The sequence below is a fragment of the Bufo bufo genome, chromosome 4, assembly GCF_905171765.1.
Source record: "Bufo bufo chromosome 4, aBufBuf1.1, whole genome shotgun sequence".
Taxonomy (NCBI): Eukaryota; Metazoa; Chordata; class Amphibia; order Anura; family Bufonidae; genus Bufo; species Bufo bufo.
This window is the reverse complement of record NC_053392.1, coordinates 232208180-232236044: the sequence shown is the minus strand read 5'-3', so window position 1 is coordinate 232236044 and position 27865 is coordinate 232208180. Positions and strand designations below refer to the sequence as shown.

At 43.5% G+C, this 27865-nt stretch overlaps 1 protein-coding gene across 1 annotated transcript in view; it reads left to right on the top strand.

The window, feature by feature from the left end:
- Positions 1–26049, top strand: part of OSTN (osteocrin) — a 45476-nt gene extending 19427 nt beyond the window's left edge. Inside the window, exons 3-4 of the mRNA XM_040430009.1 lie at positions 1010–1224; positions 25943–26049. Coding sequence (XP_040285943.1) covers positions 1010–1224; positions 25943–26027 — 300 coding nt within the window. The 3' untranslated portion in view covers positions 26028–26049. The remainder of the gene's footprint in view (positions 1–1009; positions 1225–25942) is intronic.
- The last annotated feature ends 1816 nt before the right edge of the window (positions 26050–27865 follow it).

Below are 27865 nucleotides of genomic sequence, written 5' to 3'. Positions count from 1 at the left end.
TTTTCATGACTATGAAAATTGTAGATTCACACTGAAGGCATCAAAACTATGAATTAACACATGTGGAATTATATACATAACAAACAAGTGTGAAACAACTGCAAATATGTCATATTCTAGGTTCTTCAAAGTAGCCACCTTTTGCTTTGATTACTGCTTTGCACACTCTTGGCATTCTCTTGATGAGCTTTAAGAGGTAGTCCCCTGAAATGGTCTTCCAACAGTCTTGAAGGAGTTCCCAGAGATGCTTAGCACTTGTTGGCTCTTTTACCTTCACTCTGCAGTCCAGTTCACCCGAAACCATCTCGATTGGGTTCAGGTCCGGTGACTGTGGAGGCCAGGTCATCTGGCGCAGCACCCCATCACTCTCCTTCATGGTCAAATAGCCCTAACTTTCAAAGTTTTCCCAATTTTTGGGCTGACTGACCTACCTTCATTTCTTAAAGTAATGATGGCCACTTGTTTTTCTTTACTTAGCTGCTTTTTTCTTGCCATAATACAAATTCTAACAGTCTATTCAGTAGGACTATCAGCTGTGTATCCACCTGACTTCTCCTCAACACAACTGATGGTCCCAACCCCATTTATAAGGCAAGAAATCCCACTTATTAAACCTGACAGGGCACACCTGTGAAGTGAAAACCATTTCAGGGGACTACCTCTTGAAGCTCATCAAGAGAATGCCAAAAGTGTGCAAAGCAGTAATCAAAGCAAAAGGTGGCTACTTTGAAGAACCTAGAATATGACATATTTTCAGTTGTTTCACACTTGTTTGTTATGTATATAATTCCAAATGTGTTAATTCATAGTTTTGATGCCTTCAGTGTGAATCTACAATTTTCATAGTCATGAAAATAAAGAAAACTCTTTGAATGAGAAGGTGTGTCCAAACTTTTGGTCTGTACTGTATACATATATACATTCTATACATACTCTGTCTATATGCATTATTTGTCTTTTTGGGATTTTCTTTGTCATTCACATTGAACTTTTGAACTTTATTGATCAGAGGTTTGACTCTCCGATTGTTTTGGATGTTGGTCAACGATCAATTTCAAATGAAGAGAAGTCAGCTGATCTGGCAGCAAAACTCCTGCTTCTGGATGAACTAGTCTCTCTGGAAAATGATGTGATTGAGACCAAAAAGAAAAGAAGTTTTCCTGGTTTTGGATCTCCACTAGACAGAATTTCAGCAAGCGCCACTGAAATAAAGGGAAAGCAAAGGTCAGTAAATATATATGTATAACACAAAATAACAGAGATTGTGAATTCCTAAGTTAGTATTATTATACACTGTATATACAACTATATAAAACTCCATAATTTGTTTACTCCACCTCCTAAGAGAACACTATAAAAAGTGATCAAAAAATCATATGTACTACAAAATGGAAATGGATATATTCCATTAATTGAAATGTGGATGGAGAAGTAAAAATGTTATGGGCCTCTGAATTCAGAGACACACAAATAACAAAAACTATATTAATGTGGTATCTTCTAAATCGTACCTACTTGCAGAACAAATTAGAAATTGAACGATTTATGGCCCTTGAAATGCAGAGATTAGAAGCCGAAAAGAAAAAAAATAATTACATCCTGAAGTCGAAAATAGGTAAAAAATTTAAAAAGAGGTTGTCCGTTCTTTTTATATTGATGAAGAAGTGGAACGGAGCAATAGTCTGGCATTCACGCAGCCACTCCATTCAAACTCAATAGGACTAAAGATGGTTGTCAAACACAGTGCTATCTCTGTCTGTCTCATACAGTTTGAATAGAGCGTCAGGATGCATGCTTGACAGCTGCGCCATTCAACTGGGGAACACAACCACCATTCACACAATTGGGGGCTGTCCCTGCAGTAGGGCCCCAGCCATTAGACCCTGTGAATATGTATTAATTATTGTTCCTGGGAAAAACTCCTTTAAATCCCAACACAGTGTGATCCTAGCCTTGGATACTTATCCATATGCTGTCATATATTTGTTATGTGATAATTCCACATGATATAAACTTTAGCTAATGAGTGACAAAATTGATCATGACATCCATTTTTCGCTCTTGTGTGTTTTTGTGGAACTTCAACTTTTTAAAACAGAATGAAAGAACAAGTCAAGTTGAACAAGTGTTTCACTTTGTTTAGATCATATACTCTGCAGCTCAGAAATAACACAACACGCACATAAATCAGTTTTATCACTTCATGTACCATAATCCAAGTTTAAAGGTGTTCTTTCAATATTCTACCAGAAGAGGGAGCCAGAAAACTGGTAATGAAAAAATTGGATTTTTTTAAAATAAAATTGTTTACAAATAAACTTGGTAAAAAAAATATACATTACCAAGAAAAGAAAATTCTAAACTTAGCATATAAAATACTGTGCGTGTGCAAGATCGATAGAATTGCGTAATACAATGTTAGCCAGCAAAAAACGATTGTATTTATTAACACAAAAGTATTCAACATAACAACACGGATGGATGGATAGATAGATTTTTAAATCAAATTTGTACAAATAAACTTGCAGACTAATACACATTTTGAGAAGAAAAATAGGCAGAGATAGATAGATAGATATGAGATAGATAGATAGATAGATAGATAGATAGATAGATAGATAGATAGATAGATAGATAGATAGATAGATAGATATGAGATAGATAGATAGATAGATAGATAGATAGATAGATAGATAGATAGAATACGCCCTGTCGCCTCATTCATTCTGTATGGGACTTCTGTAATTAGCTGGACACTATACTCAGTTATCTCTGGTGGTCTCATAGAAAATTAATGGAGTGGCAGGGCACATGCAAGACCAGCCACTCTTTCATATCGGGAAAACTCGACGTCTGTTCTCAGGATGGGTGGGCCTTCACCACTTAGTTAGTTATCCCTTTATCCTGTAGATAGGGGATAACTTCAAGAACTAGCACAACCCCTTTAACAGCTTATTCCATAAGATAAACAGCCCAATGTCCATTGGATCACCAATAAATGAGTACTTTGCATAATTTGGTATACAAGGACATTTTATAAACTGGCAAATCTTATTTTCTGTAGGTAATTTAACTGTAGAAACTATGATATGATATAGACTAACATATAGAACTACATGATATGGACTGAACAGTGTACTCTAGATTTTGGCTTTTTTGCTGTATATTTTTGGTAAATGATGGGTAATATTATATGCCAACATACATCATTTCAGCCCAGTTGCAGGGCAAATCAAATGTTTCCATGTTCAGGTTTTTCATGCAGATTTTGAAGCCAGAGTGGATCACAAATGGAGAACATTTATAAAAGAAAGAATTAAGGGAAATTTATTATGCCCTGCAGTCCAGAGTTCTGGCTTTAAAAAATCCAAAATTAGGGCTTTGTATCTTTCTTAGGCTTATTAGTGAAACAATTTTTGACATTTAGTATTTTACACCCCTCATTCCTGCTTTGAAAAGTGGGTACAGTTAAACTGACAAGCTTATTTCAGCCACATTTATCAACTGCAGTTTTTAAAAAAGCCGCATAAAAGTGTATCAATCTTACTCCATTAAAGAGGTGGTGTAGAAAGTGGAGAAACATCTTATGGCAGAAAATCAGCTCGTCGGACTTTCCCACCCACTTTTTTAATTTATCAAATACCCAGTGGCAGCAAGATGAATTACAGCGATGCAGACTCCTGCAAAACTGACCCATCATTATAAATCCCCCTCCTTAGTGTCCTCTTTTTGAAACCACTCCTGGCTTTTTCCTTGAAAAATGCCTGAATGTGCAAAACCAACCAAATTGGTGGTAATAATGATTTCTCACTAGGGAGACAGTAGGGCTACATTTTGCCATCTTGGCCTTGGGTACCAGGAGAACTTGTCTTTCTACTGACATGATGATTAATATTTTAGTTAAAAGTAAAGGTGGAGTGCTAAATTTTCTCTTATGTTCTCCACAAGATATCACAGAACTATCACAGAAATAACACTTCTTACAAGCAGAGGAATTTTAACTGCACATACTCCAGAATCACTTCTTTATTAGCGCACAAAAATAAACAGCGTGCGGACGCCTGTGTTTAGGTTAACTATAATTACTTACATGCTGTTTGGTTTTACACACAGCTAGTATTCTGCAATTCACACCTAAGTGAGTCAAAAATCATCAAACAAGAGGAAGCAGCTGGATAAAGTGAAATAGCTACCTAAATAGAATGCTTCATAGTCCAGTCATCTTATGAACTCTAAGAATATATTTCCTGTAAACCAAGACCCTAAAATGACCGTTTGGAAATAAGGAAAGTTACACCTAAAGTAAAATAAAATTACCATTAGGCATAAATCCTTGAGTTGTCCTCTTCATGCTGTTATTTAAGCATTCCATAGTTTATTTTTTTATTTGGAATTGACAGGACCAGCTTCCTGTTTAGTCATCTAACCTGACCCTATCGATCAAGGGCAGGGAAGGACTGGCAGAGGAAGCAGGAGGAGCAAGGGTGGACAGAATGGCCTGCTTCTGTCCACTGCACTTAACTGCTCATTTGCATATGGAATGAAATAACTTTTTCTCCAGAATGAAGCAACAGATCACTAAGTGAAAGGTATCATTCTATTCCGTTCATCTAGCTCTACAAGGCATTAACCTCTTAACCACCTCAGCCCTCCTAGCTTAAACACCCTTAATGACCAGGCCACTTCTGACCTACACTATTTTAACCGTTTATTGCTCGGTCATGCAACTTACCACCCAAATGAATTTTACCTCCTTTTCTTCTCACTAATAGAGCTTTCATTTGGTGGTATTTCATTGCTGCTGACATTTTTACTTTTCTTGTTATTAATCGAAATTTAACAATTTTTTGGCAAAAAAATGACATTTTTCACTTTCAGTTGTAAAATTTTGCAAAAAAAACGACATCCATATATAAATTTTTCTCAAAATTTATTGTTCTACATGTCTTTGATAAAAAAAAATGTTTGGGTAAAAAAAAAATGATTTGGGTAAAAGTTATAGCGTTTACAAACTATGGTCCAAAAATGTGAATTTCCGCTTTTTGAAGCAGCTCTGACTTTCTGAGCACCTGTCATGTTTCCTGAGGTTCTACAATGGCGAGACAGTACAAACACCCCACAAATGAACCCATTTCGGAAAGTAGACACCCTAAGGTATTTGCTGATGGGCATAGTGAGTTCATAGAACTTTTTATTTTTTGTCACAAGTTAGTTGAAAATGATGATTTTTTTTTTTTTTTAGATAAATATCTTGGTCAAATGGAAAAAGTTGTCTTTTGCCAAGATATTTCTCTCACCCAGCATGGGTATTTGTAAAATGACACCCCAAAACACATTGCCCAACTTCTCCTGAGTACGGAGATACCACATGTGTGACACTTTTTTGCAGCCTAGGTGGGCAAAGGGGCCCACATTCCAAAGAGCACCTTTCGGATTTCACTGGCCATTTTTTGCACATTTTGATTTCAAACTACTTACCACACATTTGGGCCCCTAGAATGCCGGGGCAGTATAACTACCCCACAAGTGACCCCATTTTGGAAAGAAGACACCCCCAGGTATTCGCTGATGGGCATAGTGAGTTCATGGAAGTTTTTATTTTTTGTCACAAGTTAGTGGAATATGAGACTTTGTAAGAAAAAAAAAATCATCATTTTCCGCTAACTTGTGACAAAAAATAAAAAATTCTAGGAACTCTCCATGCCCCTCACGGAATACCTTGGGGTGTCTTATTTCCAAAATGGGGTCACTTGTGGGGTAGTTATACTGCCCTGGCATTTTCCAGGGGCCCTAATGTGTGGTAGGTAGGTAAATGACCTGAGAAATCCTAAAGGTGCTCTTTGGAATGTGGGCCCCTTTGCCCACCTAGGCTGCAAAAAAGTGTCACACATGTGGTATTGCCGTATTCAGGAGAAGTTGGGCAATGTGTTTTGGGGTGTCTTTTTACATATATCTATGCTGGGTGAGAGAAATATCTCGGCAAAAGACAACTTTTCCCATTTTTTATACAAAGTTGGCATTTGACCAAGATATTTATCTCACCCAGCATGGGTATATGTAAAATGACACCCCAAAACACATTGCCCAACTTCTCCTGAGTACGGCGATACCAGATGTGTGACACTTTTTTGCAGCCTAGATGCGCAAAGGGGCCCACATTCCTTTTATGAGGGCATTTTTAGACATTTGGATCCCAGACTTCTTCTCACGCTTTAGGGCCCCTAGAATGCCAGGGCAGTATAAATACCCCACATGTGACCCCATTTTGGAAAGAAGACACCCCAAGGTATTCAATGAGGGGCATGGCGAGTTCATAGAAATATATTTTTTTTGGCACAAGTTAGCGGAAATTGATATTTATTTTTATTTTTTTCTCACAAAGTCTCCCTTTCCGCTAACTTGGGACAAAAATTTCAATCTTTCATGGACTCAATATGCCCCTCACGGAATACCTTGGGGTGTCTTCTTTCCGAAATGGGGTCACATGTGGGGTATTTATACTGCCCTGGCATTCTAGGGGCCCTAAAGCGTGAGAAGAAGTCTGGAATATAAATGTCTAAAAAATTTTATGCATTTGGATTCCGTGAGGGGTATGGTGAGTTCATGTGAGATTTTATTTTTTGACACAAGTTAATGGAATATGAGACTTTGTAAGAAATAAAATAATAATTTCCGCTAACTTGGGCCAAAAAAATGTCTGAATGGAGCCTTACAGGGGGGTGATCAATGACAGGGGGGTGATCAATGACAGGGGGGTGATCAGGGAGTCTATATGGGGTGATCACCCCCCTGTCATTGATCACCCCCCTGTAAGGCTCCATTCAGACGTCCGTATGTGTTTTGCGGATCCGATCCATGTATCAGTGGATCCGTAAAAATCATACGGACATCTGAATGCAGCCTTACAGGGGGGTGATCAATGACAGGGGGGTGATCAGGGAGTCTATATGGGGTGATCACCCCCCTGTCATTGATCACCCCCCTATAAGGCTCCATTCAGATGTCCGTATGTGTTTTGCGGATCCGATCCATGTATCAGTGGATCCGTAAAAATCATACAGACATCTGAATGCAGCCTTACAGGGGGGTGATCAATGACAGGGGGGTGATCAATGACAGGGAGGTGATCAGGGAGTCTATATGGGGTGATCACCCCCCTGTCATTGATCACCCCCCTATAAGGCTCCATTCAGATGTCCGTATGTGTTTTGCGGATCCGATCCATGTATCAGTGGATCCGTAAAAATCATACGGACATCTGAATGGAGCCTTACAGAGGGGTGATCAATGACAGGGGGGTGATCAATGACAGGGGGGTGATCAGGGAGTCTATATGGGGTGATCAGGGGTTCATAAGGGGTTAATAAGTGACAGGGGGGGTGTAGTGTAGTGTAGTGGTGTTTGGTGCTACTTTACTGAGCTACCTGTGTCCTCTGGTGGTCGATCCAAACAAAAGGGACCACCAGAGGACCGGGTAGCAGGTATATTAGACGCTGTTATCAAAACAGCGTCTAATATACCTGTTAGGGGTTAAAAAAAATCGCATCTCCAGCCTGCCAGCGAACAATTATTGCAATTATTAAAATTTAAAAATGTATGATTTTAAGACAGATAGTCATACCACACAAAAATAGTAAATTTTAATTTTTTTTTATGTGTCTAGTCTACCTTATGTTGAAAAGTAGCGGGCATTAGAGGGCTTATAAGTAGGGATGAGCGAACCCAAATTTTACAGGTTAGACGTTCGGGCAGTGAAGGAATCCCGTTATGGATTCCATTATAATGGAATATAATGGAATTCTATGACAGAATGGAAAATGGAAGCCTTTAACCTTCCTAGCGGTATTCCGGAGCGTGACTCGGGGTTAATTTTCGCTGCCAGGAGCGGTAATCCTGAGTCACGCTCGGGGTAACATTGAAAAGTTGTCAGCGGAGTCCCCTTACCTTCTCCGTTGTGATTGCAGGCGAGAGCGCCGGCATCTGACTTCCTGCGGCGCATGGGAGCGGAACTGGGTGGGAAATTTAAAATTAGAAAGTGACACACACACATAAAAGAGGTAATACATTGTAATCTGAGAGGATTGCACTGTATCACATCAGATCTGACAGTTGATCACTGTAAAGTACCCCTTGCCTGCCATGTTACTGCCATTTGTGCTTATTTATAACATGGCTTCAAAAAAGCGCCACTGTTCTACAAAAGTGTGTTTGGACCAGTTGAGTGACAGCGTCAGTGACACGGAGGTGCTTGCAGAACTGAGCGATAGTGAGTCGTGGGGAGATTTTTCGTCTGACACTGACACTGATCTGGAAAGTGACAACGGCGATGATCCTGCACCTGACCTCAGCCATGTGCGCACTTGGTGCCCTATTGACTGCGATACGGACCAGGTAGCGCCCCCAAGATTCCTGTTCACTGGATCACCTGGGATGAAGGCAGATGTTGAGCGTGACAACCCTCTGGCATACCTGCAATTATTCCTCACTGAGGAGGTAATTGAAAAAATTGTCACGGAGACAAATCGCTACCAACAGCAGCAATCCGCTACGCAGCATGCCACGTTTTCCAGAAGCAGAAAGTGGGAACCGGTGACTAAAGAGGACATGTGGCAGTTTCTGGGACTCATCATTCTTCAGGGGGTGATTGGGAAACCTCTCCAGAAATGGTACTGGACCACCAATAAGTTACTGGCCACTCTTCAAAGTAGCCACCTTTTGCTTTGATTACTGCTTTGCACACTCTTGGCTTTCTCTTGATGAGCTTCAAGAGGTAGTCCCCTGAAATGGTCTTCCAACAGTCTTGAAGGAGTTCCCAGAGATGCTTAGCACTTGTTGGCCCTTTTGCCTTTACTCTGCGGTCCAGCTCACCCCAAACCATCTCGATTGGGTTCAGGTCCGGTGACTGTGGAGGCCAGGTATTCTGGCGCAGCACCCCATCACTCTCCTTCATGGTCAAATAGCCCTTACTTTCAAAGTTTTCCCAATTTTTCTGCTGACTGACTGACCTTCATTTCTTAAAGTAATGATGTCCACTCATTTTTCTTTATTTAGGTGCTTTTTTCTTGCCATAATACCAATTTTAACAGTCTATTCAGTAGGACTATCAGCTGTGTATCCACCTGACTTCTCCTCAACGCAACTGATGGTCCCAACCCCATTTATAAGGCAAGAAATCCCACTTATTAAACCTGACAGGGCACACCTGTGAAGTGAAAACCATTTCAGGGGACTACCTCTTGAAGCTCATCAAGAGAATGCCAAGAGTGTGCAAAGCAGTAATCAAAGCAAAAGGTGGCTACTTTGAAGAACCTAGAATTTGACATATTTTCAGTTGTTTCACACTGTCACGGAACCATGAACCAGACGTACAACAAGAGATAAGTGAAAATAAGAAGGCTTTATTGAAAATAAAGCTGTAAAGCAAAAGTCCAAACGGATGGTGAAACCGAGCAGAGTCTTTGTGAAGCCAGAGGTCAGGAACCAGAAGGGTAGTCTGACGAAGCCAGGATCAGGAACCAGCAGGGTAGTCAGACGAAGCCAGGATCAGGAACCAGCAGGGTAGTCAGACGAAGCCAGGATCAGGAACCAGAAGGGTAGTCAGACGAAGCCAGGATCAGGAACCAGCAGGGTAGTCAGACGAAGCCAGGATCAGGAACCAGAAGCAGCAGCAGTCTTAGACGCATGTGAACACAAGAGAACCAAGCAAGGAACTGAAGCCACAGACCTCCTATATATATGAGCTAGGCATCCAGCTCCTTCCAGGGGAAGGAGGAGCCGCAGGGTGGAAGGCTACAAGAAACCCAGAAACCAAGATGGCCGCCAGCACATGTCAAACGAAGGAGAGCAGCAAGCAGGTAAGACCATGACAGTACCTCCCCCTCAAGGGCCCCTCCTCCGCGGAGCACAAAACGGTTTCTGAGGGAAGCGTGCGTGGAAGGCTCGGAGCAAGGCAGGAGCATGGACATCTGCGGAGGGAACCCAGGAACGCTCCTCTGGACCATAACCACGCCAATGGACCAAAAACTGCAACCGACCGCGGACCAGGCGTGAGTCCAGGATATTGCTCACCTCATATTCCTCACGATTGCCCACTTGGACCGGACGAGGCCGAGGAACCGAGGAAGTGAAACGATTACACACCAGTGGCTTCAACAGGGAGACATGAAACACGTTGGAGATCCGCATGCCAGGAGGAAGCGCAAGGGCATAGGCTACCGGGTTTACCCTGCGAAGCACTCGGAAGGGACCAACAAAGCGAGGCGCCAGCTTGGGAGTGGGCACTCGAAGGTTGAGGTTGCGGGTGGACAACCATACACGGTCTCCGACCTGGTAGGAAGGAGCAGGCGCTCGTCTGCGATCAGCCTGGAGTCTCTGGCGCTGCGCAGAGACCTCAAGGGACTTCTGGATCTGTACCCAAGAAGCACGTAGGACGGAAAGGTGATCCTCCACAGCCGGAATATCCTGGGGAGAGAATACCTCCGGTAACACGGCAGGTTGGAACCCATAATTGGCCATGAAGGGAGACGTCCCAGAGGAAGAGTTCACCGCCGTGTTCCTGGCAAACTCAGCCCAAGGCAGGAGGTCAACCCAATTGTCTTGGTGATCGGAGACATAGCAACGAAGGAATTGCTCCAAGGCCTGATTGGATCGTTCTGTGGCCCCATTGGACTGAGGGTGGTAGGCCGAGGAGAAGGAGAGATGAATCCCCAACTGGGAGCAAAAGGCGCGCCAGAACCTGGACACAAACTGACTCCCCCGATCCGACACAATCTCCTTAGGCAAACCGTGCAACCGGAAGACCTCCCTGGCAAAAATCGTGGCCAACTCTTGTGCAGAGGGTAACTTCTTGAGAGGAACACAGTGGCACATTTTGGAAAACCGATCCACAATCATGAGAATGACCGTATGGCCTCGGGATGCAGGGAGGTCCACAATGAAATCCATCCCCAGGTGTGACCATGGGCGCTCCCCGGTGGCTATGGGTTGCAGAAGGCCCAACGGAAGGTGCCGAGGGGACTTACTCTGGGCACAAACGGAGCATGCCGCTACATATGCGGCGATGTCGGAACGTAGGGAAGGCCACCAGAACAGACGTGAAACAGCCCAGGACAGCTGATTCTTTCCAGGATGCCCCGCGGTCTTGGAGTTATGGTAGGTTCGCAACAACCGAGTGCGCAACTCCTCAGGCACAAAACATCTGCCGTTGGGTCTCCCAGAGGGAGCACCAGATTGAGCCGCCAAAATCTGCTCACCCAGGGGAGAGGTCAGGCTGGTGCGAATGGCGGCCAGGATCTGATTCGGAGGTATGACCGAAGTCGGAATCGACTCCTCCCTGGACAGCTCGGAGTACTGCCGTGATAAGGCATCCGCCCTGATGTTCTTGGAACCGGGTAGGTAGGAGACCACGTAATTAAAACGTGACAAGAACAGAGCCCATCTGGCCTGACGTGGTGTCAATCTCTTGGCCTCAGAAAGGTAGGTCAGAATCTTGTGGTCCGTCAGGATGAGAACCGGAACCACCGAACCCTCGAGCAAGTGCCTCCATTCTTTAAGGGCCTGCACGATGGCCAATAACTCCCTGTCACCAATCTGATAGTTGCACTCCGCGGAAGACAGTTTCCGGGAGTAAAACCCACAAGGAAGCAGAGGACCCTCTGGTGTTCTACGCTGAGACAGAAGGGCGCCTACTCCCGTCTCAGACGCGTCCACCTCGAGGACAAAGGGCAACCCAGGGTTGGGATGCGACAGAATCGGAGCTGACACAAAGGCGGACTTTAGGGCCTCAAAAGCTCGGATGGCCTCGAGCGGCCAGACCTGGGAATTACTGCCCTTCCTGGTCAGATCCGTGAGAGGCTTGGCCAGCATGGAAAAGTCCCTGATGAACTTCCGATAATAATTGGCGAAGCCCAAAAAGCGCTGCAGGGAACGAAGACCACTGGGCTGGGGCCACTGTAAGACAGCCGAAACCTTCTCAGGATCCATGGAGAACCCCTCAGCGGAAATGATGTAACCTAAGAAGGTTACCTGGGATCGGTGAAATTCGCATTTCTCAAGCTTACCGAACAGCTTGTTCTCTCGTAACCGTTGCAACACTCGTCTGACATCCAGAATGTGGGCCTCCATGGATTCAGAATATACCAAGATGTCATCCAAATAGACTACCACACACTGCTGCAACAGGTCACGGAAAACATCGTTGATGAATTCCTGAAAGACTGCGGGCGCATTGCACAACCCAAAGGGCATAACCAAGGATTCGTAATGACCGACCGGTCCTGGTGTTAAACGCGGTCTTCCACTCATCGCCCGGCTTGATCCTTACCAGGTTATATGCCGCCCTCAGGTCGAGTTTGGTAAAGACCGTGGCCCCTTTAAGGCGATCGAACAGCTCGGAAATCAAGGGTATCGGGTAAGCGTTCTTGATCGTGATGCGATTGAGACCCCTGTAATCGATGCAAGGCCTCAACTCACCGCCCTTCTTTTTCACAAAGAAAAATCCAGCCCCTGCCAGGGACGAAGATTTGCGAATGTGTCCGCGTGAAAGCGCCTCCCTCACATACTCCTCCATGGCCTCATTCTCCGCTACCGACAGTGGATAGACTTTGCCACGAGGAGGAACGGCACCAGATTGTAACTCTATGGCACAATCGTATGGGCGGTGCGGAGGTAGGGCAACCGCGCGCACCTTATCGAATACATCCCGGTACTCCTCGTATTCAGGAGGCAACAGAGAGTCCGAGGAAGTACACAGCAACTTGACAGACCCATGGATGCAACTAGCCCCACACTGCGGTGACCACGAGAGGATCTCGACCGATCTCCAATCGAAAGTCGGATTATGCTTCTGGAGCCAGGGGTACCCCAAGACCACCGAGTAGTGTGGAGACGAAATAACCTGGAGGCAGACCGACTCTCTGTGAACGGCACCAATGGCTATCCCCACTGGAAGGGTCTCATGAGTCACGTGTGGCGGCAGAAGGGGTCTGCCGTCTATCGCCTCAAGAGCCAGTGGGGAACCTCGAGCCTGCAGAGGAATGGAATTGGCGGCAGCGAACACACTATCAATGAACAAACCACCAGCACCAGAGTCCACCAACGCCTGGGTCGTCACCGAGCCCCCGACCCAGGAGAGGACAACAGTGATCAGTGGTTTGTCAACACGGGAAACCGGGGACGAGGAGACTCCACCCAAGATCTGCCCCCGACAGGATCTCAGGGTACGAGCGTTTCCCGGACGGTTCGGACATGCCAACCGAAAATGCCCACCGAGACCACAGTACATGCATCGGCCCTCGCGTCTCCGGAGTGCCCTCTCCCCCTCGGACAGGCGAGCAAACCCCAGCTGCATGGGTTCACCCCCAGACAAGTCATCCCCAGGAGGCGTGGGAGGAGAGGGAGGCACGGGTGGGACAGCAAACGTAGGCACCAATCTGTTAGAAGACCTCCGCAGGTTCTCCTTAAAGGAAGGTCTCTCCCTGAGTCTGGTGTCAATCAAAATCAGGAAAGAAATAAGAGACTCGAGCTCAACTGGTAGGTCCTTAGCTGCAACCTCATCCTTCAAGGCATCCGAGAGACCATGAGAGAAAGCAGCGACCAGAGCCTCATTATTCCAGCCCACCTCTGCTGCCAGGGTACGAAACTCAATGGCGTATTCAGCTACGGATCGTGAACCCTGTTGTCACGGCTGAGGATGGGGGAAATCCTCAGCCGTGTGGAGCCCGGTGATGTTACGGCTGCTTGGCCATGAAGACAGGATTAGGGAGCAGGTCACCTCCTAAGGCATCCCTAACCTGACCCTAGCTCCTAGCTGCATGGGCCAACCTTGATGGTAGGAGGGCCCATGCTCCGGAACCTAAAAGTCCCTGCAAGCCCTCAAGATGACCCTCACCTAGGAGCTGAGTAAGACAAGCCCACTCCTCCTAGACACGGAGGAGCAGGAGTCTCAACGGCCAAGCTGCAGGAAAAGGGGAGACATAAACAGCTCTATGGATATGGCAGGTGAACAAGGAGTTCCACCTACCTGCCACAGCCTTGCTGACTGGATCCCTGTGTTAGCAGGGTGCAGATCACAAGCGCATCCCTACACAGGGACCCAGATCCATAGCTGCACAAAATCACATATAAAACATCACACGGACATCACACATAACTGGAAATAACTAAAGCACAATATGGTTATGACATTAAGGTTTATGACATAAAGGTTTATGACCACAGGGGTGGCTCTTACTGGCAGGTAATAAATACATGAGGCTGCTCTCAGCTAAGCATGGCTGAAGCAACCTGAAGGCCTGCAAAAGCAGTGAGGCTTTATAGGCCAAGAAGCCACACCCCACAGTCGGACACACCCAGTGATCACACACACTAGGAAGGGGATTAACCCTTCCAACACCAGGGAAGGGAAAACACCACTTAAAGGGAACGTGCACACAATAACATAAAACACAGTGCACACATCCACACATCACACACAAAACCGCATGCGCAGCGTAGCGAGCTGCATGGCACAGCTCAGCCTGCTACGCTGCCACATACATACTGTTGCCAGCGGCAACCACAGGTGAGGCCAATACCACAGCCCTCACCTGTGATTGAACACCAATGAAAACCGCTGACAACCGCATGCGGTTCAGGAGTCACGGTCATAGCCATGGCCGTGACACTCCCACCCCTCAAAGCCCCCCCACCAAAAAAAGACACGTGAGGGACTCAGACAAGGGGATAGGAGAAGGGGACGTCCACTCTCAGTGCCGGTTCTAAAAAGGGGTCGCTGTCAGCTGCATCCTCTCCCGGCTCACACTAGCCAGTCCGACGAGGACTGCAGCCCGCACCAGCAACAAAGAGAAAAGAACCACTGAGAGATGGACGAGGGGACTCTCCACTCACGTCCCCACTCCAGTCGCTGCCAGCAGACACTCCTAACCAGCACGCAGCCGGACCACTTACGGAGTGCTGCCAGCAGACGACCAGAGATGGGAACATGGAGAGGGACGAGGGATCCCCAACACGGACACGGAAGGTAAGGTGGCGGGGAATAAGCCACCAACCGTGCCGTTAACGGAGAACCCCCAGGAACGCTCTCCCTCCGGAGAACGCGCATGCAGGCCACAAGGATATGGCACTGCATGCTGCACCCTCTTTCGAAGGTATGCATACCGCATACCAGACACACACCACGTGTAGTAAAATCAGGGGGACGCCACACGAGGCAACGGTGAAGGGATGGCGGGGAAACGCCACTCACCGCGCCATCAGAGGCGAAACCCCCAGAACGCTCTCCCTCCGAAGAGCGCGCATGTACCCCTTCACAGACGGCGGTACATGCTACACCCTCTTTCGAGGGAATGCATACTCCCACCCCTCAAAGCCCCTCCCAACAACAAAAGGGGAAAGTTGGTGAGGCATAAAAAACAGTGGGAGGGGGGGAGGGGAAAGACAAACAAAAGGGGACACCAACACGGACAACGGTGAGCGAAGAATGGCGGGGAATGCCACTCACCGCGCCGTAGATGGTGAGCCCCATAACGCTCTCCCTCCGGAGAACGCGCATGCACCCCATCCGCAGATAGCGGTGCATGCTTTACCCTCTTTCGAGGGAACGCCACGTAAGAGCGACTGTGGTCATACTGTCACGGCTGAGGATGGGGGAAATCCTCAGCCGTGTGGAGCCCGGTGATGTTACGGCTGCTTGGCCATGAAGACAGGATTAGGGAGCAGGTCACCTCCTAAGGCATCCCTAACCTGACCCTAGCTCCTAGCTGCATGGGCCAACCTTGATGGTAGGAGGGCCCATGCTCCGGAACCTAAAAGTCCCTGCTAGCCCTCAAGATGACCCTCACCTAGGAGCTGAGTAAGACAAGCCCACTCCTCCTAGACACGGAGGAGCAGGAGTCTCAACGGCCAAGCTGCAGGAAAAGGGGAGACATAAACAGCTCTATGGATATGGCAGGTGAACAAGGAGTTCCACCTACCTGCCACAGCCTTGCTGACTGGATCCCTGTGTTAGCAGGGTGCAGATCACAAGCGCATCCCTACACAGGGACCCAGATCCATAGCTGCACAAAATCACATATAAAACATCACACGGACATCACACATAACTGGAAATAACTAAAGCACAATATGGTTATGACATTAAGGTTTATGACATAAAGGTTTATGACCACAGGGGTGGCTCTTACTGGCAGGTAATAAATACATGAGGCTGCTCTCAGCTAAGCATGGCTGAAGCAACCTGAAGGCCTGCAAAAGCAGTGAGGCTTTATAGGCCAAGAAGCCACACCCCACAGTCGGACACACCCAGTGATCACACACACTAGGAAGGGGATTAACCCTTCCAACACCAGGGAAGGGAAAACACCACTTAAAGGGAACGTGCACACAATAACATAAAACACAGTGCACACATCCACACATCACACACAAAACCGCATGCGCAGCGTAGCGAGCTGCATGGCACAGCTCAGCCTGCTACGCTGCCACATACATACTGTTGCCAGCGGCAACCACAGGTGAGGCCAATACCACAGCCCTCACCTGTGATTGAACACCAATGAAAACCGCTGACAACCGCATGCGGTTCAGGAGTCACGGTCATAGCCATGGCCGTGACACCTGTCTGATGGACATAAGGAGCTTCGCAGCAGAGGCAGCACGAGCCGGCACATCGAATGCCTTCCGAAGAGAAGCAACAAAACCGGAAAACTCGGCAACCACCGGATTGTTGTTCTCCCATAAAGGGCTGGCCCAGGCCAAGGCCTTGTCCGAGAGCAGCGAGATCAAGAAGCCCACCTTTGATCTCTCAGTAGGAAAGGCATGTGGCAGCAACTCGAAATAAATGCCCACCTGGTTAAGGAAACCTCGGCACTGAGTTGGCTCTCCCCCAAAGCGCTGTGGAAGAGGGGCAGAACCGGTCATACCCCGAAACACCGCAGGCGCAACAACAGGTGTCGGGGTAGACTCTGGCGCAACAACCGGAGCGGCAGTAGGAGCGAGCCCAGGAGCGACAACCGACCCATCGGCAACGGGAGCGAAATGAGCCGTGCGTTCAAGCAGGGTTTGCAACGCCACAGCGAACCGACCCAACAGGTGATCCTGCTGATCAAGTCTGGCAACCAGCGTGGGTAGCGAGGATGGCCCTGTACCGTCAGAATTCATGGCTTGGTCCTAATGTCACGGAACCATGAACCAGACGTACAACAAGAGATAAGTGAAAATAAGAAGGCTTTATTGAAAATAAAGCTGTAAAGCAAAAGTCCAAACGGATGGTGAAACCGAGCAGAGTCTTTGTGAAGCCAGAGGTCAGGAACCAGAAGGGTAGTCAGACGAAGCCAGGATCAGGAACCAGCAGGGTAGTCAGACGAAGCCAGGATCAGGAACCAGCAGGGTAGTCAGACGAAGCCAGGATCAGGAACCAGAAGGGTAGTCAGACGAAGCCAGGATCAGGAACCAGCAGGGTAGTCAGACGAAGCCAGGATCAGGAACCAGAAGCAGCAGCAGTCTTAGAAGCATGTGAACACAAGAGGACCAAGCAAGGAACTGAAGCCACAGACCTCCTATATATATGAGCTAGGCATCCAGCTCCTCCCAGGGGAAGGAGGAGCCGCAGGGTGGAAGGCTACAAGAAACCCAGAAACCAAGATGGCCGCCAGCACATGTCAAACGAAGGAGAGCAGCAAGCAGGTAAGACCATGACACACACTTGTTTGTTATGTATTTAATTCCACATGTGTTAATTCATAGTTTCGATGCCTTCAGTGTGAATCTACAATTTTCATAGTCATGAAAATAAAGAAAACTCTTTGAATGAGAAGGTGTGTCCAAACTTTTGGTCTGTACTGTATATTGGGTCAGTGGCTACACTTGCTTGAAGGCTATGGATTGGTGCTCACCCCGCGACTCACCCCTATGCAAAGAGAAAATGTCTAAAGTAGTTTTGGATGTGGGGGGCACTCCAATATCTAGAGTTGTGTATGACGATGAAGGGATATCTTGGTACAATGTACTGTATATTTATTTATTAAGAAACTAAATGAAACTAAATAAAAAGTACCGTGTGCATATTACCAAAGAATACAATTGTAATTGTTATAAAGAATAAAACCTATTTATTTGGATGGTTAGCTGAGGATAGAAAAAACAAAAACAAATATAAGGACAAGAATAAAAATTTTAAAAATGTAAAAGAGTAAAAAAGTATGTAATTAATTTGTGGAGTATGTAAGTAATTTCGTGAAGTGTCTACTTCATAGGAATGTTCATCCACTGATGTCTGTGGGGTCATAGTCTTTTGACTTATATTCAGTAGATGGCGCTATTACTCTCAAATTAGAGAGTATAAAGTGATCGGAGTGAAATGACATCCAATCAAAGTATTAGTTCATATTCATCATTGGTTGTATGGTATTAGTTCATATTAATCAATGGTTGTTTGGTATTATATAATACAGTCCTCCTATATCAGCAAAATTTGTTGATTGTCTCGTCAGCCGATCGCCGCCTAAACAGCAGGGAGGCACTGTATTAAGGTCAGATATATAGAAAATATGTTAGTAGGTATGTCCAATATTCCTATGTCTGCCGTTAAATGTGTTGCTGCCAATAAATGCACTTGTATCCAAAAGGAAGATAATAGATACTTTATATATGGGCTTGTATATGGGTTTGTTTCCTTGGTGTGTAGGGTTGCCGGATTTGATGTTGAATCCTGTAGAATTGTCAGAGTTGCTTAAATATATAAAACATGTATATTGCTGCAGGGAATTTCAAACGCGTTTCGAAGCGCAATGCTTCTTCCTCAGAGGCCACTTTATATATTTAAGTAACTCTGACAATTCTACAGGATTCAACATCCGATCCGGCAACTGTTTTGTTTTTTCTATCCTAAGCTAACCATCCAAATAAATATGTTTTATTCTTCATAGATTGTAAGCTCTTGCGAGCAGGGCCCTGACTCCTAGTGTTTCAGTTGCATATTAGCCAGTTAGTTTTGTTTCGTACATGAACCCTATGAATTTGTAAAGCGCTGCGGAATATGGTGGCGCTATACAAATAAATTTTATTATTATTATTTATAACAATTACAATTGTATTCTTTGATAATATGCATTCACAAAAACCCTATTGTTGAGGAGCAGCGTTTGAATTTACAATTGTAACATGAGCTGTATTACAACAGCTAAATTTAAACAAACTAAATTTTTTTCTCCCTCCACACTAAATTATTAAAACTTCACCTTTATTTATTCACCATTAATACCTAAATCTAACAATTTGTGAGAAACCTAAATGCTAAAACTTTCAGGGTGAGCTTGTGATTCAGCACTTAATGTGCTTATTATTCTCTGACAGATTCCATATAACTTAGATGGCGTCTGTGGCTGTGCGCTGCCGCAGGCGCTTGTCACAGACTGCCCAGCCCCTGAAGATGCCGGTTACTCGGTGAAACATGACGGGGGCAGCTTCTGAGTTATGTTTTAGCCCAGGTAGTGAGCATTATAGTGAGAGTACAGATAGTAGAGCCAACAAGAATACAAGCGCCTGCGGCAGCGCACAGCCACAGACGCCATGTAAGTTATATGGAATCTCTGTCAGAGAATAATAAGCACATTAAGTGCTGAATCACAAGCTCACCCTGAAAGTTTTAGCATTTAGGTTTCTCACTAACTGTTAGATTTAGGTATTAATGGTGAATAAATAAAGGTGAAGTTTTAATAATTTAGTGTGGAGGGAGAAAAAAAGCGTAATTTAGCTGTTGTAATACAGCTCATGTTACAACTTTGATAATATGCACACTGTACATTTTATTTAGTTTCATTTCGTTTCTTAATAAATAAATATATATTGTACCAAGATACCCCTTTATCGTCATACACAACTCTAGATATTGGAGTGCCCCCCACATCCAAAACTACTATATATATATTTATGTGTTGGTGTGATACTTTCTGAACTTTTTCCACCTTTAGGGCTCATGCACACAGCTGTAAATGTTTTGCGGTCCACAAATTGCAGATCCACAAAACACGGATCCCGGCCAAGTGCAAGCCACCCTTTTTTTTTTACTTGTGTCGGGTCGCGGAACATACATGCGAATGTGGGCAGCATAAGGGTAAGATGAATGGGTATGCATGAGCCCTTAATGTCAACTATAATTTATACAATTCAATTGAAAAACAAACTGAGATCTTTTAGGGTGGAAAAATAAAAATAAAGAACTTAAATAATGCAGTTGCACAAATATGCACACCTTTATTTTGATCAAGTGCCCTTAGACTTGGAAATCTTTGCCCACTCTTTCTAGCAAAAGCAATCAAAATATCTCAGATTGTGAAGGCATATACTGTGTACAGCCCTCTTCAGGTCAACACACAGATTATCAATTGAACTCAGGTCGGGTCGCTGGCTGGACCATTCCAAAATTTTGATCTTCTTCTGGCTGAGCCATTCTTTTGTTGATGTAGAGGTATGCTTTAGGCCTCATTCACACGGCCGCTGCTTGGTCGTGCCCATATAACAGCTGGTCTGCAATATACAGGCCTCGGCCGTTTGTGCATCGCATCAAGGATGCGGTCCCATTTACTTGACATATTCTATTTTTTTGTGGTGCGGACAGATCATGGACCTTTTCAAGTTGAATGTGTCTGGATCCGTCTTCGGCAGCTTCACGGATGGTGCCTGTGCATTGGGGACCGCAAATTGCAGCCCCCACTGCATGGAACAGCCAGACAACGGCCGTGTATGAGGCCTTAGGTTGTTGTCCTGCTGAAAGATGAGCTTTTTAGCAAAGGCCTGAAGATTTTGTCCCACAATTAACAGATATTTGGAATCCTTGACTAAAGCCCCCGTTTTGGATGTAGAAAAACAGCCCCAAAACATTATGCTGCCTCCACCATGCTTCACTGTGGGCATGGTGTTCTTTTGGTGATGGTCAGTGTTGGCTTTGCGTCAAACATACCTTTTGGAATTATGACCAAAAAGTTTAACCTTGGCCTCATCAGACTATAACAAGTTTTACCACATGCTTTTGGCAGGCGATGTAGGTTTTGGTAAAACATAGTCGAGCTTGGATGTTTTTCTTTGCAAGAAAAGGCTTCTGTCTTGCTGTCCTACCCCACAGTGCAGAAAAAAAGAAGAATAAGGGAGATTGTTGTCACATGCAATACAGAACCAGTACTTGCCAGAAATTCCTGCAGCTCCTTCAATGTTGCTGTAGGCCTCTTGGCATCCTCCTGGACCAATTTTCTTCTTGTCTTCCCATCAATTTTTGAGGGACGTCCACTTCTTGGTATTGTTACTGTTGTGCCAAAATCTTATCCACTTCTTGATAACCGTCTACACTGTTTTTCATGGTATATCTAATGACTCTTATGACTTTTAATAATGAGATCCCTTCGATGTGTTATAAGTTGTTTATGGACCATGGCTTTTGCTGTAAAATGCAGCTAAGGGTCCATTCACACATCCGTGTGTGTTTTGCGGATCCACGGACAGCGGCAATGTGCGTTCCGCATTTTGCGGACCGCACATTGCCGGCACTAAGAGAATATGCCTATTTTTCAATTTTTTCAGGATCGGAATTGCGGACCCGAAAGTGCGGGTCCACAATTCCGGATCGGGGCCGCAAAATGCGGAATGGAATTGCGGATGTGTAAATGGAGCCTAAGAAATGTAAGAAAAATTCTACTAGAATTTCTGAACATTATATGGAGTTAATCAGAATCACTTTAAAGGGAATCTGTTATCAATTTTATGCTAAACTTTGAACTGATTTCAGCGGTGTGTCACTCCAACCTTGTCACCTTACATCACAAAAAGTGTAATAGCAAGCGATCAAAAAGTCATATGCACCCCAAAATAGTGACAATCAAACCGTCATCTCATCCCGCAAAAATTTTGACCCTACCTAAGATAATCGCCCAAAAACTGAAAAAACTATGGCTCTCAGAATATGGAGACACTTAAAACATGATTTTTTTTTGTTTCAAAAATGATATTACTGTGTAAAACTTACATAAATAAAAAAAAGTATACATATTAGGAATCTCCGCGACTGTATCAACCGGCTCTATAAAAATATCACATGACCTAATCCCTGAGATGAACACCGTAAAAAATGCAAAACAAAAACTGTGCTAAATGAACAATTTTTTGTCACCTTACATCACAAAAAGTGAAATAGCAAGCGATCAAAAAGTCACACGCACCCTAAAATAGTGACAATAAAACCTTTATCTCATCCTGCAAAAATCATACCCTACCCAAGGTAATCGCCTAAAAACGGAAAAAAATATGGCTCTAAGACTATGGAAACACTAAAACATGATTTTTTTTTGCTTCAAAAAAGAAATCATTGTGTAAAACTTACATAAATAAAAAAAAAGCATACATATTAGGTATCGCCGCATCTGTGACAACCTGCTCTATAAAAATACCACATGATCTAACCTGTCAGATGAATTTCGTAAATAACAAAAAATAAAAACGGTGCCAAAACAGCTATTTCTTGCCTCACAAAAAGTGTAATATAGAGCAACCAAAAATCATATGTACCCTAAACTAGTACCAACAATACTGCCACCCTATCCCGTAGTTTCTAAAATGGGGCCACTTTTTTGGAGTTTCTACTCTAGGGGTGCATCAGGGGGGCTTCAAATGGGACATGGTGTCAAAAAAAACAGTCCAGCAAAATCTGCCTTCCAAAAACCGTATGGCATTCCTTTCCTTCTGTGCCCTGCCGTGTGCCCGTACAGCTGTTTACGACCACATATGGGGTGTTTTTGTAAACTACAGAATCAGGGCCATAAATATTGTGTTTTGTTTGGCTGTTAACCCTTGCTTTGTTACTGGGAAAAATTGATTAAAATGGAAAATGTGCCAAAAAATTTAAATTCTTAAATTTCATCTCCATTTGCCAATAACTCTTGTGGAACACCTAAAGGGTTAACAACGTTTTTAAAATCTGTTTTGAATGCCTTGAGGGGTGTAGTTTCTTAGATGGGGTCACTTTTATGGAGTTTCTACTCTAGGGTTGCATCAGGGGGGCTTCAAATGGGACATGGTGTAAAAAAAAAACAGTCCAGCAAAATCTGCCTTCCAAAAACCATATGGCATTCCTTTCCTTCTGCGCCCTGCCGTGTGCCCGTACAGTAGTTTACAACCACATATGGGGTGTTTCTGTAAACTACAGAATCGGGGCCATAAATATTGAGTTTTGTTTGGCTGTTAACCCTTGCTTTGTAAAAGTAAAAAAAAATATTAAAATGGAAAATCTGCCAAAAAAGTGAAATTTTGAAATTGTATCTCTATTTTCCATTAATTCTTGTGGAACACCTAAAGGGTTAACGACGTTTGTAAAATCAGTTTTGAATACCTTGAGGGGTGTAGTTTCTTAGATGGGGTCACTTTTATGGAGTTTCGACTCTAGGGGTGCATCAGGGGGGCTTCAAATGGGACATGGTGTCAAAAAAAAACAGTCCAGCAAAATCTGCCTTCCAAAAACCGTATGGCATTCCTTTCCTTCTGTGCCCTGCCGTGTGCCCGTACAGTAGTTTATGACCACATATGGGGTGTTTTTGTAAACTACAGAATCAGGGCCATAAATATTGAGTTTGGTTTGGCTGTTAACCCTTGCTTTGTAACTGGAAAAAAATTATTAAAATGGAAAATCTGCCAAAAAAGTGAAATTTTGAAATTGTATCTCTATTTTCCATTAATTCTTGTGGAACACCTAAAGGGTTAACGACATTTGTAAAATCAGTTTTGAATACCTTGACGGGTGTAGTTTCTTAGATGGGGTCACTTTTATGGAGTTTCTACTCTAGGGGTGCATCAGGGGGGCTTCAAATGGGAAATGGTTTTAAAAAAAACAGTCCAGCAAAATCTGCCTTCCAAAAACCGTATGGCATTGCTTTCCTTCTGCGCCCTGCCGTGTGCCCATACAGTAGTTTACGACCACATATGGGATGTTTCTGTAAACTACAGAATCAGGGCCATAAATATTGAGTTTGGTTTGGCTGTTAACCCTTGCTTTGTAACAAAAAAAAAAATTATTAAAATGGAAAATCTGCCAAAAAAGTGAAATTTTGAAATTGTATCTCTATTTTCCATTAATTCTCGTGGAACACCTAAAGGGTTAACAAAGTTAGTAAAATCAGTTTTGAATAACTTGAGGGGTGTAGTTTATAGAATGGGGTCATTTTTGGGTGGTTTCTATTATGTAAGCCTCGCAAAGTGACTTAAGTCCTGAACTGGTCCCTAAAAATTGGGTTTTTGAAAATTTCTGAAAAATTTCAAGATTTGCTTCTAAACTTCTAAGCCTTGTAAACATCCCCAATAAATAAAATATCATTCCCAAAATGATCCAAACATGAAGTAGACATATGGGGAATGTAAAGTAATAACTATTTTTGGAGGTATTACTATGTATTAGAGAAATTAAAACTTTGAAATTTGCAATTTCTTACAAATTTTTGGTAAATTTGGTATTTTTTTATAAATAAAAATGATTTTTTTTTACTCCATTTTACCAGTGTCATGAAGTACAATATGTGATGAAAAAAACAGTCTCAGAATGGCCTGGATAAGTCAAAGCGTTTTAAAGTTATCAGCACTTAAAGTGACACTGGTCAGATTTGCAAAAAATGGCCAAGTCCTTAAGGTGAAATAGGGCCGAGTCCTTAAGGGGTTAAATTGATGACAAGTTCCCTTTAAATGATGGCAGCTGTGTACTGACTACTATTTAACATGAGTTTAAATGTGACTATCTTATTCTGAACACAAGCATATCCCTAATTATGTTCACACCTATGCAACTACATTATTTTAGCTTTGTTATTTTTATATTCCCCCTTTAAATTAAGTTTATATTTCAATTGAATTGTACAGATTATGGGTCATATTGAAGGTGGAAATAAATCTGAAATAATTTGTTTTGATCTAATTTGTTATATGACAAAAAAACAAGGATTTAACAGGGGTGTGTATACTTTTTATATCCAATACATATGTAAATGATTAAAATGTTAGATCTAAAAGATACAGTTATTGGATAAAACTATACAAGGAGGCCCTAGTACCCTGTTGGGTCACCTCTAGCCTGAATACAAGATGAAATATGGTTGGGTAAGGAAGCAAACATAAATGTTTAGCTGAGATAAATCTGGTGACTGGGCAGGCCCAGGAAGTATTGTAATCTGATGGAGACATTCCTGGGGAACACTTGTATGTGGGCAAGCATTATAATGCTGAAAAAGCCAGTTGGAAGCAATGCCATGAGAGGCAACACATGTGGCCGCAGGATGTCCTGCACATATTGCTGAGATGTGAGTGTCCCTCAGATCTCTAGTAGGGAGACTGACTGTCGCATTCGAAGGTGCTGAAGATCATCACACCAGCAGTTGGGACAGTGTTTCGCTCTATAGCAAAAGTAGGATTCAGGTGATCACCGCCAGGCCTCCATACTTAAACCTGAATATTGTTGGATCCCAAAAAGAACCTCAAAGACTGTCAACTGGGCAAAATGTATTCAAGTGCATTGTAGAGGCATGTCTAGCAATCAGTGATCTCTTACATAGAGGTACACTATCCAAAAGTAGCCTATGAGAGCCTTTTGTATATGGCAGAAGGGAAGCACTTTATGCCCTTTTGTGGTAAGACCCATAGTGTAAAATAGTAAATTATAATGAAAACAAAACCTTATGCAGCAAATATTTATGTCGCCCAAAGGAACCAGATTTTCATCAGTTTATGGGTAGCATCATAGTTTCCTGTGAATTTTTTCAAATTTTACAAAAAAGTACAGAATAATAATAACAACATATTCACAATATAGGTTTTTGTATAATATCTAGTTTCATATGAGGTAATAGAGACAGTGGACCAAATACTGACTTTTAAAAATGGACTCATCCTAAAACTGATACATTTGATTTTGTCTTTGCAGGAAAGTAGTTGATCTTACAAAAAGGAGATTTAGGATTCCACTTGACAGGATTGGCATGAATCGACTTGCGAATACTAGAGGTTAAAGCACATCTAGTGAGTAATTTATTATCTACAAAATCCTATAATGGCATCGTAGTGCCTTATGACATCTCCACCAGATAGATACATCATTAAAGTTGCAACTAAGAGTCCTCTAGCAAGATAAAAAAATATATATAAGGAAGAGAATGGGTTTGAAAAAAATTAAGCATGTCACTTCAACGATTCCCCACCACTGTCATTCTTATGTTTCCTGGTCCACTTGCTCAACATGCCAGGAGATGCCTGCTCAGCCAATTGCTGGCTGAGGAGGGTCACCAGTGATTGGCTAAAAAGGCATCTCCTACCGTTTGATGGATTGGTGACTAACCATCATTTTGTTTAAATCAATCTGTACCTTATATAAAAAAAAAAAAGGTATTCTGCATTCTAAAAAAAATATCATCCCGCTGGACAACTACTTTAGCGCAAAATGTTCAAAGAAGAGTTCATGCTGTGGCAGCAAAAGAGGAGCATATTCTAGATAAGTAATAATCATGGTTTTGAAAGAAACTGTTGCGCAAGAACCTGCAATTCACATGCTTTTGTCCAAGCAGGATATACAAAGAGGTACAGTATCTCACAAGAAAGAGAACCATCTCGCCAGTGACACCTATTGCAAGTGGCTCTCTATGAGTCAAGATTCAACTTTCTAACCAGTTTTGGGATTTGACAAGGGAATATAGCAAAGTCAGATATCCATCCGTAGACAGCTGTTTTGGAGAGCAGTACAGAGTAGGATTCTAGTTGGCTAATTGCCACGCCTTGTAAGCAGCTTAGGCAGAGTGCTGAATCTCCATAAAGGGACCAGCCCTATATGGAGACTTATTTTAAGTACTCCATGGTATGGAGACTTATTGGCAATGATCCACTGAAAATGAATATGCAAAGAGGTATCTCCCAAGAAAGACAAACATCTAGGTATCACACTGAGCCAGCCAGAATCCTACTAAGGAAGCAAGTACTTTGAAACAGCTGTCTACGGATGGATATCTGGCTATATTGTCTTACTACATTTCAAGGTTTGTTGTAAAGTCAGATCTTGACTTATAGGAAGCCACTTCCAAAAGGTGGCACTGGTGAAAGGTTTCTCTTTCTTGGGAGATACCTCTTTGCAAATTCGTTTCATATGGAGCGTTGCCAATAAGTCTCAATACCATGGAGCACTTCCAATAAGTTTCCATACAGGACTGGTCTCTTTAAAGAGATTCAGCACCCTGCCTAAGCTGCTTTCAAGCAGGATACATACAGTTGAAACCAGAAGTTTACATACACTATATAAAAAGACACATATGCATGTTTTTCTCAATATCTGACATGAAATCAGAATAAACCTTTCCTGTTTTTGGTTAATTACGATTACCATAATTATTAATATTTGCCAAATGCCAGAATAATGAGAAAGAGAATGTTTTAAGGCATTTTTATTACTTTATGCAAAGTCAAAAGTTTACATACATTTCATTAATATTTGGTACCATTGCCCTTAAACTGTATGACTTGGGTCAAACGTTTTGGATATCCTTCCACAAGCTTCTCACAATAGTTAGTTGGAATTTGGGCACATTCCTTCTGACAAAACTGAGCCATGTTTGTTGGTCGCCTTGCTCGCACCTGCCTTTTCATCTTTGCCTATACATTTTCAATAGAATTGAGATCAGGGCTTTGTGATGGCCACTTAAAAACATTGACCTTGTTATCCTTAAGCCACTTTGTAACCAGTTTGGCAGCATGCTTCGGGTCATTGTCCATTTGGAAGACCCATTTCTGCCCAAGCTTTAACTTCCTGGCTGATGTCTTGAGATGTTGCTTCAGTATTTCCACATAATCTTCTTTCCTCATG